We start from the raw sequence: 17,175 nt of genomic DNA on the forward strand, positions 1-17,175 counted from the left end.
TCCTACAATAAAACAAAAACATTCAAATGACATAATCTTTTATAAACAAGAACGATTATAACTGAACAAACACACCCCCCACAACATGATCAAACTTCATAAACATCCATAAATACACAAAAACTCCAAGTTGAACGGTAAAACGAGCAAAACGAGTATAATCAAACTCTACCCGCCCCCACGACAAACATGAAACTTCTCATAAACATCAAAAAACACACAAAAACCTACAAGTTCAAAGACGCTAGCTCTGTCTCAAGTTTCATATAATGACAAAATGCTTGTTAAATTTATGATGTAGAACTCAATGAGAGGTTTACTCCCTTTCAGGCATGGAGTTAAATTGTCTAAAGAATAACGTCCTAAGATACCTCAAGATGTTGAGGAAATAAGACAGATCCCCTATGCATCGACTGTTGACAGCCTAATGTATATGATGTTATGTACTAGACCTAACATCTACTATGTGGTGGGGATAGTCAGTAGATATCAGTCTAATCCAGAATTTGATGACTGGACCGTCGTTAAAAACATCCTCAAGTATTTACGAAGAACAAGAGACTACATTCTCGAGTATGGTTCTAAGGATTTGATCCTTACAGGATGCACGAACTCTGATTTCCAAACTGATAAGGATTCAAGGAAATCCACATCATAATCAATGTTCATCTTTAACGGAGAAGCGGTAGTCTAGAGGAATACCAAGCAAGGGTGCATTGTTGACTCCACCATGGAGGCTGAGTACGTAGTGGTATGTGAAGCTGCTAAGGAAGCTGTGTGGCTCAGGAAATTTCTGACTGATTTAGAAGTTGTTCCAGACATGTCAAAGCCCATCACCCTTTATTGTGATAATAGTGGTGGTATGGCTAATTCCTGAGAATCTAGGATTCATAAGCACGGGAAGCATATAGAGTGGAAGTATCATCTCATCGAGAGATTGTGTATCGAGGGGACGTGATCGTCACGTAGATAGCTTTGGAGCACAACGTTACTGATCCATTTACAAAGGTCCAAATGGCTAAGGTGTTTGAGGGTAACCTGCAGATTATAGGTCTATGGGACAGGCCACATATAGTCTAGGACAAGTGGGAGATTTTGTACTGGGCGTATTTTATGCTCTATTTTATTGTTTTGTGTACTTGTATATTAATATGACTTGTATATTGTACACCTCACTAACTTTAGGACAAGTGGGAGATTGTTGGGGCTGATGCCTTAAATCTCATAGGGTTATGTAGTTTGTAATTGTATTTTACAAACATTTTATTTATTTAATAAAACAGAAGATGATTTATTTGACATTTTGTAGCATTAAACCCACAAACTAATAAACTAACATCCAAGGTTATCATCTGTAGCTTAAATTTGTATGTAGAGAATACAGGTGAATCATGTTTAAGTGATAACCTAAATGATCTATAGTAGATAGATAAGGCTGGATACCTTATTCTGATGACACTATGAATATGGCCCGTTTTGTAGATCTTACAATTGTTGTAAAGTACAATAAATGACCTGATCCTGATAATTCATTTGGAGACATGTGAGCGAGAGTATTTTGTACAAAGAAGTTTGTATAAGATTGGACCACGAAATTACTGGTCTTATTATATAACATCATTCATAATTGAGACTTACATTTCATCAGGATGACCATAGGTGACATAACTTGAATCCTGAGTGAGTTGTGAACTCCTGCTCAATCAGCCTAACATTTTGGGAATTCATCTAATTGAGGAGCTGGGAACATAGGTACACAAGACGGAATTCACTTTTCTCCCGACGTCAGGGTAAGTAGATAAATTGCTCCTTTAAGAGCTGATTATGGGGCTTGAACAATGTGGCATCATATCCTCTCCTGGCCCAAGAAGGGTTTGCTCATAGTTGGACTATGACTTATTGTTTATTAGAGGGATTAGTGATACTTGAGAAGTTAGATGTAACTACAGAGGCAAAACGGTAATTTTGGCCTAGCTGTACGTATAAGCAATTTATGAAGGGTCATCGCACTGTTGATTGGTTATATCCAATGGACACAAAATATATTTGTAGTGCGAAGAGTACATCTGTCAGTCTTTAGTGGAGTGTCCAATAGTTAATGGATATTGAATAACTTAATGAAGAAAGTTTAATTAATTATTCAAGTACCATTGGAGTTCAAGCTACAGGTCCATGAGGTCCCCTTTGTAGCTCAACATGGATTAAATGAGAATCAATTTTCAGTTAATTTGAATTGTTCAAATTAATTGAGATAATTAGTTATATGTGATAGAATTACTTAATTTGATTATATATGATATAATTACTAGAATGTATTTGATACGTTATAATATAAAGTTTATTTGAGAGGAAATAAATATTTGAATATGATTCAAATATTAATTATGTGAATTTGATTCATATAATTACATTTAGTATAAATGCGATTTATATTAATACCGTACATTAATGAGAGAATGAAAACTATAGGTTATATTGTATTTGATACAATACTAAGCTATAGGTTATATGTTATATTTGATATTGCATAAAGTTTAATATATATTTTATGATAAAGTAGTTATCATATAATATATATTTTTAATGTTTTATTAAAATAAATTTTCTTTTAATTAATTTTTATCAAAAATAATTTTGGGTGGGAGTGTACAAATGAGTGGTTACCTTATTCTTCTCTCTTGAGTTTTACGGAGAAGAACACAAAAGCTTTTTTATCTCGGCAAGAACAATTCTCTCGTTTGCTTCCCTGTTAATTTTTTCTCTCTATCAATTTACCTTTTTCCCAAAATACCAAGAAGCCACACAACTCCTTGGATTCTTATCCCAGAGAATACATGAGGTTTTGATTGGTGGTGGCCAATTAGGATTTCGAGTACGTTGTTGTTCGTTGTGACTTTGGAGAAGAGGATTTTGATAACTTGTAGAAATACAAGTTATTTATACTGCCTTATCTAGATATTGCGGCCAAAAGAGAAGGAATATGCGTCGATTAATTATGAATTATCGCAATTACACTCACTAACATCATTGTTCATTTGCTATCGTAAGATGCTTTAGAAGTGTATAAAGTAAAACAGATTGGAAGAATAAAGTCTAAGTGCTGTGTCCTGCCTTGATGCGTTTAAATGAATGCAACGCGTTGGGGTGTTAGTATTATGCATGGAAGACACACAACTCCTTATAATAACGTTCAAGTTTCCTAGATTAAATCCAAGTATAAATCTAATCTAGGTTCTTGAAAAGTCCAGGGTCGATCACAGGGATTTAGTTTCACTAACACAGATTATGCATTGTACTTGCAGTAGGAGGTTTTTCCTAAATAAATGTGAAAGATGTATTATTTACACTAACATGCTATGCCTGTGCAAGACAATACAAAAAAGTTGAGTGAAAAATTAAGGATCATGTGAAAATGGAATTTAAGTAGGTGGATGCACCGGTTAAAGATAATTGCACATAACTGATGTAATGTGGATGAAATGGGATGGGTTGCTTATCTTTCTGTTCATACGTTAGACATCATTCAACACTTCTCAATGCGAATAACATAAAAGCCTATCTCTAGGGTACATGCGTCTTACTTAGAATGCAAGAAACACCAGTAAAACTATCTCTAGCTGTACTAGGCGTTCTACTTAATGCGACTTAGCTATTCTTTCGAAAATTAAGTAAAGAAGCTTTCACCAAGTTGTCAAGTTGGTTTAGGCGTTGGAACAGAATTATGCATGAAGTATTAATGCTTTCAACAAAAGATAAACAATAGCAAAAATGATGATCAAATATATAAATTTTTATAAAGGATCAATGAGTATTTACAAAGAACTATATTCAATCAAAATGAAATGAAAATTATATTAAGAGAGAAACTGAGTCAAGCCAAAGAATACAATCTCTTGTAGTTCCTTGGCTCAATCTTGTTGTGTACAATCACTTTAAAGATTCGAGGATAGAGTATCTTTCTCAAGAATAACTTTCTCCATTCCCTGGCTAGCGGTGGTGGTGGTTCTCAGCTCCTTCGATCATCTTACACCTCGGCACAGCTTGTACAAACTAAAACTAAGTCTACAAATTTACAGAGAGTATGGAGCTTCTAATTATCTGAACTTAATTCTGAAGGGTCTTCAAGTATTTATAGGTGTTGGTCTCGTCCACTTGGAGGATGGGCTGCATTTAAGTCTATGCCTTGTTCATCATTAAACTCCATGTCCTGGTTAGCCTTCTGACCTCTAGAAGCTTTTCAGACGCCGCCTGCTGCTGAAAACTTTTCAGACGCCACCTATTGCAGATGCCCATGTTTTCAAGTGGTGATGTGACACAATCAGCTCGGAGCAATGAGTCTTCTATGCGTTAAATTTCTTTCGACGCATGGCTCATGTGTTAGCGCGTTTCCTATCGCACTTGTCTAATGTGTTATTGTCAGTTCCTGCATTGAAATTCTGCAAAGTAATGCGTTAGCGTTGCGATTTTTAGTGATAAACTTCCTTACATGAAATTGCTATTGTTTAAGTAAATCCATGCGTTTCTATTAAAAATGAGGAGAGTTTATCATTAAAAACCCTAATTGTTCTAACTTAAGAGCAAAGATAAGTTGTATTTTTACAAGTTATCAACCACCCCTAAATTTGAACAATGCTTGTCCTCAAGCATTCTAAAATAATTCTTTGCTATCTCCTCTGCCTTAGATGTTCAAATTTCACCTCTCATCGTATTAGTCTCAAAGCTGAAATAAGAGTTGGGAAAATATAAATTAGATTGACACTTTTCTTCAAAGGACTAATATTTAGTTTCCGATGCGGCAGGCTTCTCATCGACACTCCTTTCATTTCTCAAAACATTTCAATCTTTTCTAAACCAACAATGCGTTAGATGCTATTTCTTTTGAAAAACAAATGCTGGATAAAAAGAAAACGATTGTGTACTTTTTCACCCATGCGTTACTCCAGGTATCCCACTTTCGTTTTGGCTTGCCCCCACGGGTGTCATGCGAGCATCCAACTACGGGTGAGAACCCTTTACAACTAAACTCATATCTAATATTCATTCCTTTTTCAAAGTATAGTTTTTTTTTCTTTAGACTAGATAGAGGAGTTTTATGGGACGCGTTGGTCTAGGATACTTAACTTCATTTTGGCTTACCCCCATGGGTGTCATATGGTCATCCAACTACGGCTAAGTGCCTGTTCCAATTAAGCTCATGTCATTTGAAATTTCTTTCTTTTGATGTAATTACAGAGGAGCTGCATTCAAAATTCTTCTTATTTTTTTCCCTTTTTCTTTATAATGTATACATTGACGCGTCTACGCTCGGATTTTATTCATCCCCAAATTTGGAGATGAGCTATATCCTCATTGGTAAAAGAGAAACAAAGTTTTAAAAGGCTTTGAGAAATTGAAAGGAGTTTAAGACTTCAAGCTTACATGCGTTAGAAAGTAAACTTAATCTTTTTAAGAGAAGTTCAAGCGTTGTCTATTTTCCTAATGCCTATCTTATGCTAATGAGTTCATATATTTGATATCATTGAGGTTAAGTTAAGCACGAGACTTAGAAAAAAATCAAAGAACAAAAATAAAATATGCTAAGGACAAACGCAAGGATCAAAGTGATAATAACTTCTCATTCATTTTTCATATTTTAACATAGATTGCATAAACGCAGCAAAAAAATGCAAAAGGACAATTAAACCAAAATTACAAAATAATTTTAACCCAACACCCCAAGGTACTACTATGTTGGCGCATCATCTCTGCATTCTTCTTCGGGGTTCTTATCCATGAAGCGCAAGGGATTTCTGAGATGGGCTGGTAAGGGAGGCAAGGCAAACATACCCACCAAGACCTGATTGATATACTGCGTTGTATAGACAAATTGGTCTTGCATGCGTCTTGTCTATTGCCTCAAGTAATCCCTTAATACCCGATTTTGTTGTTGAAGATCTTCAATTGATGCGGCCAACGGTCGGAGTTGATCAATGATGAATGTTTTTAACTCTTCCAAGTTTATGCTACGTTGGGGTACTAGTTCTTCTCGTCCAACTAGGTCTTTAAATGCTACTGCGTTACTGAACCCTAACCCAGTTGGCTCAAAGATCACTAGAGGCGGCAAAAAATTTTGGATTGGACTTTGTTGGGGCGAAGGAATGGAGTGAGGGAGGTCCTGATCTATGAATATGGTTTCTTGATGCGTCTGCTTAGGACTCCCTTCTGGCTGGGCTATTGGTGATCATGGAAAAATTCAAGTGCAGGCTACGTTTCTTCAGCCAAAGCTTCTGGCTCAGCTTCACATTCTTCATTCTCTGAAGCTTCATCGTTGTGTTCAAATACCATGACGCATCTTTTCTTATGGGTGCGTTTTGTTGGTCGAGGTCTACATGCCACTTCTTTGGTAGGTAAGGCTGGTTGATGCTGTAATCCTCGAAGGAGACGTCTTATTGCCTTTATGTCTATCAGACCATCGACTTCTTCATATTCATCCCCTAGAGGGATGCCCCCGCATTTGCATAACGTGCAGATCAGCCACGGAAAATATAGTTGCCCTCGAGGCTTGTTCTTGATGGCCTTGATCTGGTCCTGTATAATCCTCCCAATATCCAACAGGATGCATTGCATTATACAATAAGTGGCCAAGATGCATTCTCTAGATAACGTTTCATCATGTGTTGTAGGCATGACGCTGCATTTGATTAAATAATACCACATGTTAGTGTCTAGGTTCAGATTCCTGGAAGCAAGCATCTTTGATCCATTCATTGATGTCTGCCACTTACTTCTAGGTTTGGCCATTGTCTTCAACGCATCTTCCAATTGACCAGGCGTTGGTTGCTCTAAGATGCAGTTTCCTTCTGCGTCAGGATTACTATTCAAGTTGAACACTTCATTTATCTTGTCTACCGAGAAGCGCACTAACACCCCTTCCACGAAGGCAGTGTTCTTTTCCATGTTGAATTCGCTGTTGTAGAATGCGTGAACAAGGTTGGTCTAGATGTGATCATGCCCAACGCAGAATTGATTCCACCCTAGTACGTTGATGGTTTCCGTGATATAGACTGGCAATGGGTGGCGTTTAGGGAAGAAGCCTCTACTAATATGTCACTAAACTAATGCTTCCTTCCTGTGGTTCTCTTAGGTAACGCCTCCGTTACCTCGCGTTTCCCTGCGTGTGTTCTCTTGCCTCTTTAGCCAACTCTCTTAACTCATTCTCCAATTCCTTTTGAAGATTGGTTTTCCTTCGCTCTTGTCTCGCGGGCGCATATTCTTCCAATTCATTTTCTAATGCGTTGTGCCTTTTTTTATGCGTTGCACCCTCAAGTCCGGGTACAAATTCTTCTTTCTCTTTTTCTTCCTCCTCCAGTGTCAACCTTCTCTTCCTTGATACTCTCTTTGATTTTATAGGCCCTTCATCTGCGTCAAATGGGTGTGGCTGCGACGCGTCGGGGCAAACTCTCCTTTCTCTACTTTCTTTTTCTCTTCCTTCATTCTATTCCCTTTCTTCATTTTCCATCTCTTCTTCTAGCATCACTGCATATCATTCTGTTTCATCCAACTCGAGTGATGCATTTGGTGGATCTGAACGCATCACTTGAGTTACTTCTTGCTCTTGGTTGAGCGATGCTAGAATAGCTCCAAATACTTCCTCTTCATCACATATTGCTAACTCTGCCAAGTTTTCAAGGTTATGCTCTGACGCAGGACTGTCAGAGGTTGGGATAGGTGAAGTGAATGGCGGGGTGCCCACAGGGGTGTAAGGTGTCCTCGGAGAGGATATTAGGATGGGTGAAGGTGATGGTTAGTTAGACGTGTCTGATTCCACCGGGTAAATTGTGGCTAAGGGTTCAATGGATAGAGGGGGAGGTGGACGCACCGGTGGAGTGGTACGGTATGGGCATAGGTAGGAAGGGTTCATACGTTGCACCCCACAGGTTATGTTCTGGATAAATGGTGGTGGGGCAGGCTTAGTATAAGGTTTGGACGTAGCCATAGATGACGGACGATCCTAGTCTTGGTTGTGTCTTTACCTTGGTTTAGGGCAGAATTGGTTTTTGTGGGGTTTTAGCCCTAGGCAGAGAAGTTTTGGCCGGAGGGTTTACAGGTTTTCTTAGAGCTTGTGGCCAAAGCTTTCATGGAGGTGGAAGGAGGTGTAGGGGCGGCTAGATGCTGAGTAGAGGTAGCGCCGCCGTAAGAGGCTTTCGATTGGGTAAGGATGGAGGTTGATTTCCTAGGGCTAGGTGGTGGTGAACTCGAAAATGAAGAGGAGGAGAAGGAACTTACCGGCGAATCGTTGCCTAGGCTGTAGCTTTGGTTTTGAGAATTTGAGCCGGACGACATTGTTCACTGGAGATGTTGAGCGAGAGAGGAAAATGGAGGTTTAGTGGATCTGAGGTTCTAGGGTTTCTGAAGAAATGGAGGTTCGTAGGCACAGTGAAGGAGAAGAAGAAACAATTTAGTTCAAGTGAGGTTTTTGTAGGGGGAGAGGATGATCGTGGCTGGTCAGGCGGCGCCTGACGTCTGCAATTAATGCAAAGTGGAAGGGTTGCCTCGTTTAGCCAAAACACTCGAGTGTTTTGTATTTTCGAGACGGTCTCTTCAACTGCCCCCTGCATTAGACTTATGTCTAACGCGTCCAATGTTTCAGTTTTAATTATACATAACTTTTCTAAAAGAAAAAAAAGGCAAAACAATCAACTTAAAACCTTCAAATAACTAAACTAACAAATTCAAACATAACTTAAAATACGGAATGCAAAAGAATAATGTTAAGAGAGGCGTCCCTGGAAGATGTGACGTTACAACCGTAGAGATGCCTTGACGCGAGCTTCAACTTGTCTAGCGTAGCGCAAGAGATGACTTTTGGCGTTCCATTTCATCTTCAAAGTACGGCTTAACCATTTGGCCGTTTACTTTAAACGCATCAGTGCCATCTTCTCGCATTAATTCCACAGTACCGTAGGGAAAGATCGTTTTAATTATGAAGGGCTCGAACCATCTAGATTTCAATTTCCCCGGAAACAGACGCAAGCGTGAGTTGAACAATAAAACTTTTTGACCAACAACAAGTACCTTCTTGCTGATGCATTGGTCGTGACAACGCTTTGTCTTTTCCTTGTAGATCTTGTTGTTTTCATATGCGTTCATTCGCCATTCTTCGAGCTCGTTGAGTTGAAGCTTGCATTGAACGCCCGCCGCATCCAGATTGATGTTCAACTTCTTTACTGCCCAAAAATGCCTTATGCTTCAACTCAATAGGAAGATGACATGCTTTACCAAATACAAGTGAGTAAGGTGACATACTTATAGGCATTTTGTATGCAGTCCCTTAGGTCCAGAGTGCTTCATCCAGCCTCTACGCCTAATCTTTCCGCGTTGTGCTGACGAATTTTTCCAGAATTGATTTGATTTCTCGATTTGAAATTTCTGCCTGACCATTTGTCTGAGGGTGGTAGGCGATAGCAATCTTGTGCCTGACATTATATTTTACAAGTAATTTTGAAACGATGTGATTGATAAAATGCGTACCTTCATCGCTTATCAGAGCTCTCGGCATTCCATAGTGTGTGAAAATATTCCTGATAAGAAATTTAGTTACAGTAGACGCGTCGTTTCTGGCACAGGCTATTGCCTCTACCCACTTAGATACATAGTCTACAACCAACAGGATATATTGCTGACTACAAGACAGAGGGAACGGGCCCATAAAATCTATGCCCCAGACATCAAACAACTCCACTTCAAGAATATTATTCAAGGGCATTGTGTCCCTTGAAGAAATATTCCCTGTGCGTTGGCAGGGGTCACAATTTTGAACAAACTCTCGTGCATTCTTAAAAAGGGTGGTAACCGCATTGAAGGGCTTTCGCCGTGGTCCTTTGCCCACCAAAATGCCCACCATAAGGAGAATTATGACACTCAGCCAGGATGTGTTGTGTCCCCTCCTCTAGGACGCATCGACGCAATATAGAGTCTGGGCTTTGTTTGTATAGAAATGGTTCGTCCCAGAAATAAAACTTACTGTCATGGACTAGCCATTTCTTCTACTGGGAATTGAAGTTTTCATGGAACTGTTTGGTGGTCAAGTAATTAACTATATCAGCATACCAAGGTTCCCTGCCTTCAATTCTAAACAGACTCTCATCAGGGGATTGCGTCCTTGATGTTGTTTTCCTAGACTTGATTTTCAAGCTTGGACAGGTAGTCAGCCACCTAATTTTTTGTTCCCTTTCTATCTTGGATGTCAATGTCAAATTCCTATAGTAGTAGAACCCATCTTACTAGTCTCGGCTTTGCGTTCTTCTTGCTCATCAGGAACTTGATGGCTGAGTGGTTGGTGTATATGGTGGCTGATGCACCAACTAAGTAAGAATGAAACTTTTCAATACCGAATACTTCAGCCAACATCTTTTTCTCAGTAGTTGTATAGTGTTCCTGAGAGTCATTTAATGTTTTGGACACGTAGGAGATAGGATGTATCAAGTTTCCCTTCTTCTTCCCTAACATAGTTCCCACTGCAACATTATTCGTGTCACACATAAGAATGAAACACTGCGTCCAGTCCAGTGCTATTAACACTAGGGCTATTATCAACACATATTTCAAGGTTTCGAATGCGTCAGTGCAGTCTTCGTTAAAAACATAGGGCCAGTTCGCCTCCAATAACACGCTCAGAGGTCGCACAATCTGAGAAAAGCATCTGACGAACTGTCTATAGAAGCCGACATGTCCTAGAAAACTTCGTAGCATTTTTACATTCGTTGGTGGTGGAAGTTTTGCTATTACATCAATCTTGGCTCCATCCACTTCTAAGCCAGCCTTGGATACTTTATGCCCTAAAACAATTCCTTCTGTCACCATGAAGTGACATTTTTCCCAATTCAGTACTAAGTTTATTTCCTCGCACTGAGCGAGGACGACTTCTAAGTTATCCAGGCATGACTGGAATGAGTCTCCAAAGACTGAAAAGTTGTCCATGAAGACTTCCACGGTCTTCTCCAGGAAGTCAGAGAAAATGGCCATCATAAATCGTTGAAATGTCCCTGGTGCGTTGCATAGCCCAAAGGGCATGCGTCTGAATGCGAAAATGCCAAAGAGACAAGTGAATGTGGTCTTCTCTTGATCTTTCGGAACTATTAAAATCTGGTTGTAACCAGAATAACCATCGAGAAAACAATAGAACTCTTTACCTACAAATCTATCAAGCATCTGATCAATGAAAGAAAAAGGAAAGTGGTCATTTTTAGTTGCTGCATTGAGTTTCCGATAATCCATACAAATCCACCAGCCTATGACAGTTCTTGAAGGAATGAGTTTGTTGTTGCTGTTTACTATCACAGTCGTTTCCCCTTTCTTGGGAACACATTGAACTGGACTAACCCAACTACTGTCGGATTTCGGATAAATAACTCCTACGTCCAGCCATTTCAGAATCTCCTTTTTGACCACTTCTTTCATAATAGGGTTAAGCCTTCTTTGAGTCTCGATTGACCCCATCTTCCCTTCCTTCAGCCTAATTTTTTGCATACAATAGGATGGACTTATTCCTCGAATATCTGCAAGTGTCCACCCTATTACGCGTTTATGTTTCTTCAACATCTGCAAGAGTGAATCTTCATTAGGCTTTGTGAGATTAGCGAAAATGATAACGGGCAATGTATTATTAGTTCCAAGAAAAGCATATTTCAAATGTCCGGGTAACTGTTTTAATTCGAGTTTAGGTGGTTGTTCAAGTGAAGGATGCGTTGGTTTTGTTTGCCGCTCACTCAGACTTGGCGGCTCGGATTCCTTCAGGGTTCCCTCCAACGTGAAAACTTTACATACTCGAGTCTCTTCTTCAGTCAATTCAATATTGTTTAGCTGACAATCATCAGTGTCTGGGAATTTTAATGCGTTGAGCACATTAAATTTCACCTCTTCATTATCCACGCGCATGGTTAGCTCACCTTTATGCACGTTAATCAGAACTTTCCCAGTAGCCAAGAAAGGGCATCCAAGGATGATTGGAACCTCCCTATCTACTTCATAATCCAGAATAATGAAATCTGCTGGGAATATGAGATTGTCAACCTTCACCAAAACATCTTCAATCTTCCCTTTCGAGTACTTAATTGTCCTGTCAGCGAGTTGAAGGGTGATCGAATTAGGTTGTGCCTCGCCAATCCTCAATTTCTTAAAAACTGAAAAGGGCATGAGATTGATGCTCGCTCCTAGGTCGCACAACACATGAACCACATCTAATCCTCCAATTGAACAAGGAACTGTGAAGCTCCCTGGGTCCTTCTGCTTCTATGGTAGCTTATTGCTTACTAACGCGTTGCATTCCTGCGTTAGTGCTATTACTTTTTTCTCACTGACTTTTCTCTTTTTTGTCAAAATGTCCTTCAAAAACTTCACGTATGTTGGCATCTGCTCCAAAGCTTCTATGAGTGGAATGTTGATGTGCAGCTACTTTAGGAGGTCGAGAAAGCGCTTGAACTGATATTCATCATTCTTTTTCATCAGACGCATGGGGAATGGTGCGTTAAGAGGCACCTTTTGCTTTCCCACGTTAGACATGTTGGTTTTCGAATGGCTTGTATTTTCTGGCGTTCTCTCTTCCTAATCCGTTGAACATGTAATGCATTCTTTCGAAGGACTATTGTTTCTTGGTTTCATCTTTCTTTTTGCAAGGGCTCTTCACTCCGCAACGTCACTGCGTGACATTGCTCTTTCTCGTTATTATTCCCAGGTGTTTCTATATTGCTAGGTAGAACGCCTGGCTGCCTGCTTTTCAAATCGCTTGCAATCTACCCCACCTGGATTTCCAGGTTTCTAATTGATGACACTTGGCTCTTCAGCATTGCGTCGTTCTGGGATATGTATTCCTTCAATAGGTTTTCCAGCGGAGTTCCAGAACTTGATGCGTGGCCACCTCTATTGAAAGGTTGTTGATGTTGTTGATGCGTTTGTTGAAAGACAGGCGACGGTCCATTCCTTTGCTGATGGCTCGCGCTTGGGTGGTGCTCTTGTTGATTTCCTCTTATCCAAGAAAAATTCGGATGGTTTCTCCATCCCGGGTTATAAGTATTAGAAAATGGGTTATTCTTGATGAAACACACTGACTGAAGGTTTTGAAGACATTGAGCATATGAGTGAAAATCTCCGCATCCCACACAGGTTACCATGGGTTGCCCAAATGCCTCCACTTGATTCACCTTCTGCTGGTTTGGTGCGTTACCTAGCGTTATGTTCTGTAGAAGGCTGGTCAAGGTAGCCACTTGAGCGGAGAGTGTGGCTATCGCATTGGCATCAACAGAGTTAATGTTCTGAGATCTTCTTCTCCTGTCATTTCTTCCATCGTACGTGTCATCTACCCACTCCATGTTATGTTTGGCAATGCGATCTAATATTTCTTTAGCTTCAGTATAGGATTTTTCCATCAGTCCTCTGGCTGCTGCTGCGTCTACTGCCATCTGTGATGCCCTGTTTAGTCTGCCATAAAATGTTTCCATCTGAATAGTCAAAAGTAGTCCGTGGTTCGGGCAGTTCTTGACCAAGCCCTTGAAATGCTCCCATGCAGCGCTCAAGGTCCCAGTGTCTTCCTGTTCAAAGTTCATTATTTCCAGACGCCTCCTCACGTTGGTGGTAGGTGGGAAGTATTTCTGCATAAACTTTTCCACCAACTTTTCCTATGTGGTGATTTCCCTAGGCTTTAATTAACTCACCCATTGCTTTGCGTCATCTCGCAAAGAATAGGGAAAGAAGGAGAGCCTGATTGCCTCTGGTGTGATTCCAGGAATCACAAAGGAATTGCACGTTTCCAGGAAACGCTTCATATGGGCATGAGGATATTCGCCACGGCTACCCCCAAATTTCCCAGCAGTCTTGAGCATTTGGAGCATAACAAATTTCATTTCAAACCTGGTTCCATTAGGCGTCGGATATACGATTCTTGGAGTGAAATCATATAGTACAGGGGATGTGTATTCTCTTATAGGACGCATGCTGTTGTTTGCCATCAGGATTGGGTTCTGTGCAGCATGAGCTAGTTGCTGATTTTGTTGTTCTTCTGCCATTGCTCTTTCCTTTTCTTGCTGTCTGAGTAACTGTTGCCTCAACCTTCGACGACGATTGGATCAATTCCTACGCCGGAAGGTCCGTTCAACGGGGTCGTATCTGAACTCAAGAGTGTTCTCCCTGTTCATACATGTTCACAAGCCTAGGCGTAGCTTGTAATTCTTCCCTTAATTGAAGTGTCCCTACAAAAAATACAAACGGAATTTTTGGTTAGTTCTTGTTGCTGAATCCCCAGCAACGGTGCCAAAAACTTGCTCGCTTGCTATTGTGAGATGCTTTAGGAGTGTATAAAGTAAAACAGATTGGAAGAATAAAGTCTAAGTGTTGCGTTCTGCCTGGATGCGTTTAAATGAATGCAACACGTTGAGGCGTTAGTAAATGCACAGAAGGCACAACAACTCCTTATAATAACGTTCAAGTTTTCCTATATTAAATCCAAGTATAAATCTAATCTAGGTTCCTGACAAGTCCAGGGTCGATCACAGGGATTCAGTTTCACTAATACAGATTATTCGTTGTACTTGCAGTAGGAGGTTTTTCCTAAATAAATGTGAAAGATGTATTATTTACACAAACATGCTCTGCCTGTGCAAGACAATACAAAAGAGTTGAGTGGAAAATGAAGGATCATGTGAAAATGGAATTTAAGTAGGTGGACGCGCCGGTTAAAGATAATTGCACACAACTGATGTAATGTGGATGAAATGGGATGGGTTGCTTATCTTTTTTGTTCATGCGTTAGACATCATTCAACACTTCTCAATGCGAGTAACATACAAGCCTATCTCTAGGGTACATGCATCTTACTTAGAATGCAAGAAACACCAGTAAGTCTATCTCTAGTTGTACTAGGCGTTCTACTTAATGCGGCTTAGCTATTCTTTCGAACAACTAAGTAAAGAAGCTTTCACCAAGTTGTCAAGTTTGTTTAGATGTTGGAACAGAACTATGCATGAAGTACTAATACTTTCAACAGAAGATAAACAATAGCAAAAGTGATGATCAAATATATGAATTTTATAAAGGATCAATGAGTCTTTACAAAGAACTATATTCAATCAAAATGAAATGAAAATGATATTAAGAGAGAAACTGAGTCAAGCCAAAGAATACAATCTCTTATAGTTCTTTGGCTCAATCTTGTTGTGTACAATCACTTTAAAGAGCCGAGGATAGAGTACCTTTCTCAAGAATAACTTTCTCCACTCCCTGGCCAGTGGTGGTGGTGGTTCTCAGCTCCTTCGATCGTCTTATACCTCGGCACTACTTATACAAACTAAAACTGTCTATAAATTTACAGAGAGTATGGAGCTTCTAATTGTCTGAACTTATTTCTGAAGGGTCTTCAAGTATTTATAGGCGTTGGTCTCGTCCAATTGGAGGATGGGCTACATTTAAGTCCATGCCCTGGTCAACATTAAACTCCATGTCCTGGTTGGCTGCCTGACCTCTGGAAGCTTTTCATACGCCACCTGCTACTGGAAGCTTTTCAGACGCCACCTAGTGCAGGTTCCCCTACTTGCAAGTGGTGATGTGACATAATCAGCCCGGAGCATTGAATCTTCTATGCGTTAAATTCCCTTCGACGCATGGCTCATGTGTTAGCTTGTTTCCTGCGGCACTTGTCTAATGCGTTATTGTCAGTTCTTGCGTTGAAATCCTGCAAAATAGTGCATTAGTGCCGCGATTTTTAGTGATAAACTTCTTTTACTTGAACTTGCTATTGTTTAAGTAAATCCATGCATTTCTATTAAAAATGAGGAGAGTATATCATTAAAAACCCTAATTGTTCTAACTTAAGAGCAAAGATAACTCTTATTTTTACAAGTTATCAACCACCCCCAAATTTGAACAATGCTTGTCCTCAAGCATTCTAAAATAATTCTTTGCTATCTCCTCTACCTTAGATGTGCAAATTTCACCTCTCATCATATTTGTCTCAAAGCTAAAATAAGAGTTGGGAAAATATAACTTAGATTGACGCTTTTCTTAAAAGGACTAATATTTAGTTTCCGATGCGGCAGGCTTCTCATCGCAGCTCTTTTCATTTATCAAAACATTTCAATCTTTTCTAAACCAGCAAAGCGTTAAATGCTATTTCTTTTGAAAAACAAATGCTGGATAAAAAGAAAACGATTGTGTACTTGTTTACCCATGCATTGCTCCAGGTATCCCACTTTCGTTTTGACTTGCCCCCACGGGTGTCATGGGAGCATCCAACTACGGGTGAGAACCCTTTAGAACTAAACTCATATCTAATATTCATTCCTTTTTCAAAGTATAGTTTTTTTTTCTTCAGACTTGATAAAGGAGTTTTATGGGACGCGTTGGTCTAGGATACTTAATTTCGTTTTGGCTTACCCCCACGAATGTCATGCGGGCATCCAACTACGGCTAAGTTCTTGTTCAAATTAAGCTCATGTCATTTGAAATTTATTTCTTTTGAAGTAATGACAGAGGAGCTGCATTCAAAATTCTTCTTATTTTGTTTCCCTTTTTCTTTATGATGTATACATTAACGCGTCTTTGCTCGGATTTCTTTCATCCCCAAGTTTGGAGATGAGTTATATCCTCATTACTAAAAGAGAAACAAAGTTTTAAAAGGCTTTGAGAAATTGAAAGGAGTTTAAGACTTCAAGTTTGCATGCGTTAGAAAGTAAACTTAATCTTTTTAAGAGAAGTTCAAGCCTTGTCTATTTTCCTAACACCTATCTTATGCTTATGAGCTCATATAGTTGATATCATTGAGGTTAAGTTAAGCACAAGACTTAGAAAACAATCAAAGAACAAAAATAAAGTATGCTAAAGATAAACGTAAGGATCAAAGTGACAATAACTTCTCACTCATTTTTTATATTTTAACATAGATTGCATAAACACAGCAAAAAGATACAAAAGGACAATTAAACCACAATTACATAATTTTAACCCAACACCCCAAGGTTCTACTATGCTGGCACATCATCTCTTCGTTCTTCTTTGGGGTTCTTGTCCATGAAGCACAAGGGATTTCTGAGATGGTCTGGTAATGGAGGCAAGGCAAACATATCCACCAAGACTTGATTGATATACTGCGTTGTGTAGACAAATTGGTCTTGCATGCGTCTTGTCTGTTGCCTCAAGTAATCCCTTAGT

General features: G+C 39.5%; 1 protein-coding gene across 1 annotated transcript; it reads right to left on the minus strand.

Moving 5' to 3' along the window:
- Nucleotides 1–12,770: 12,770 nt before the first annotated feature.
- LOC120073506 lies at nucleotides 12,771–14,039 on the minus strand. Its single transcript, XM_039026348.1, has 2 exons — nucleotides 13,743–14,039; nucleotides 12,771–13,652 (listed from the first exon to the last, which is right to left on the minus strand). Exons 1-2 carry the CDS (start codon nucleotides 14,037–14,039, stop codon nucleotides 12,771–12,773), a joined length of 1,179 nt encoding a protein of 392 aa, XP_038882276.1.
- Between the last annotated feature and the right edge of the window lie 3,136 nt (nucleotides 14,040–17,175).

This window comes from Benincasa hispida, chromosome 3 (assembly GCF_009727055.1).
Source record: "Benincasa hispida cultivar B227 chromosome 3, ASM972705v1, whole genome shotgun sequence".
Lineage (NCBI taxonomy): Eukaryota > Viridiplantae > Streptophyta > Magnoliopsida > Cucurbitales > Cucurbitaceae > Benincasa > Benincasa hispida.

What these genes read in the sequence shown, in the direction of transcription:
- LOC120073506 (XM_039026348.1), bottom strand. Translation starts at nt 14,039, where the DNA reads ATGGCAGAAGAACAACAAAATCAGCAACTAGCTCATGCTGCACAGAAC. An exon ending in TTCCTGGAATCACACCAGAG is followed by an intron (nt 13,653 to 13,742) that starts GCAATCAGGCTC and finishes ATCACCACATAG; the next exon opens with GAAAAGTTGGTGGAAAAGTT.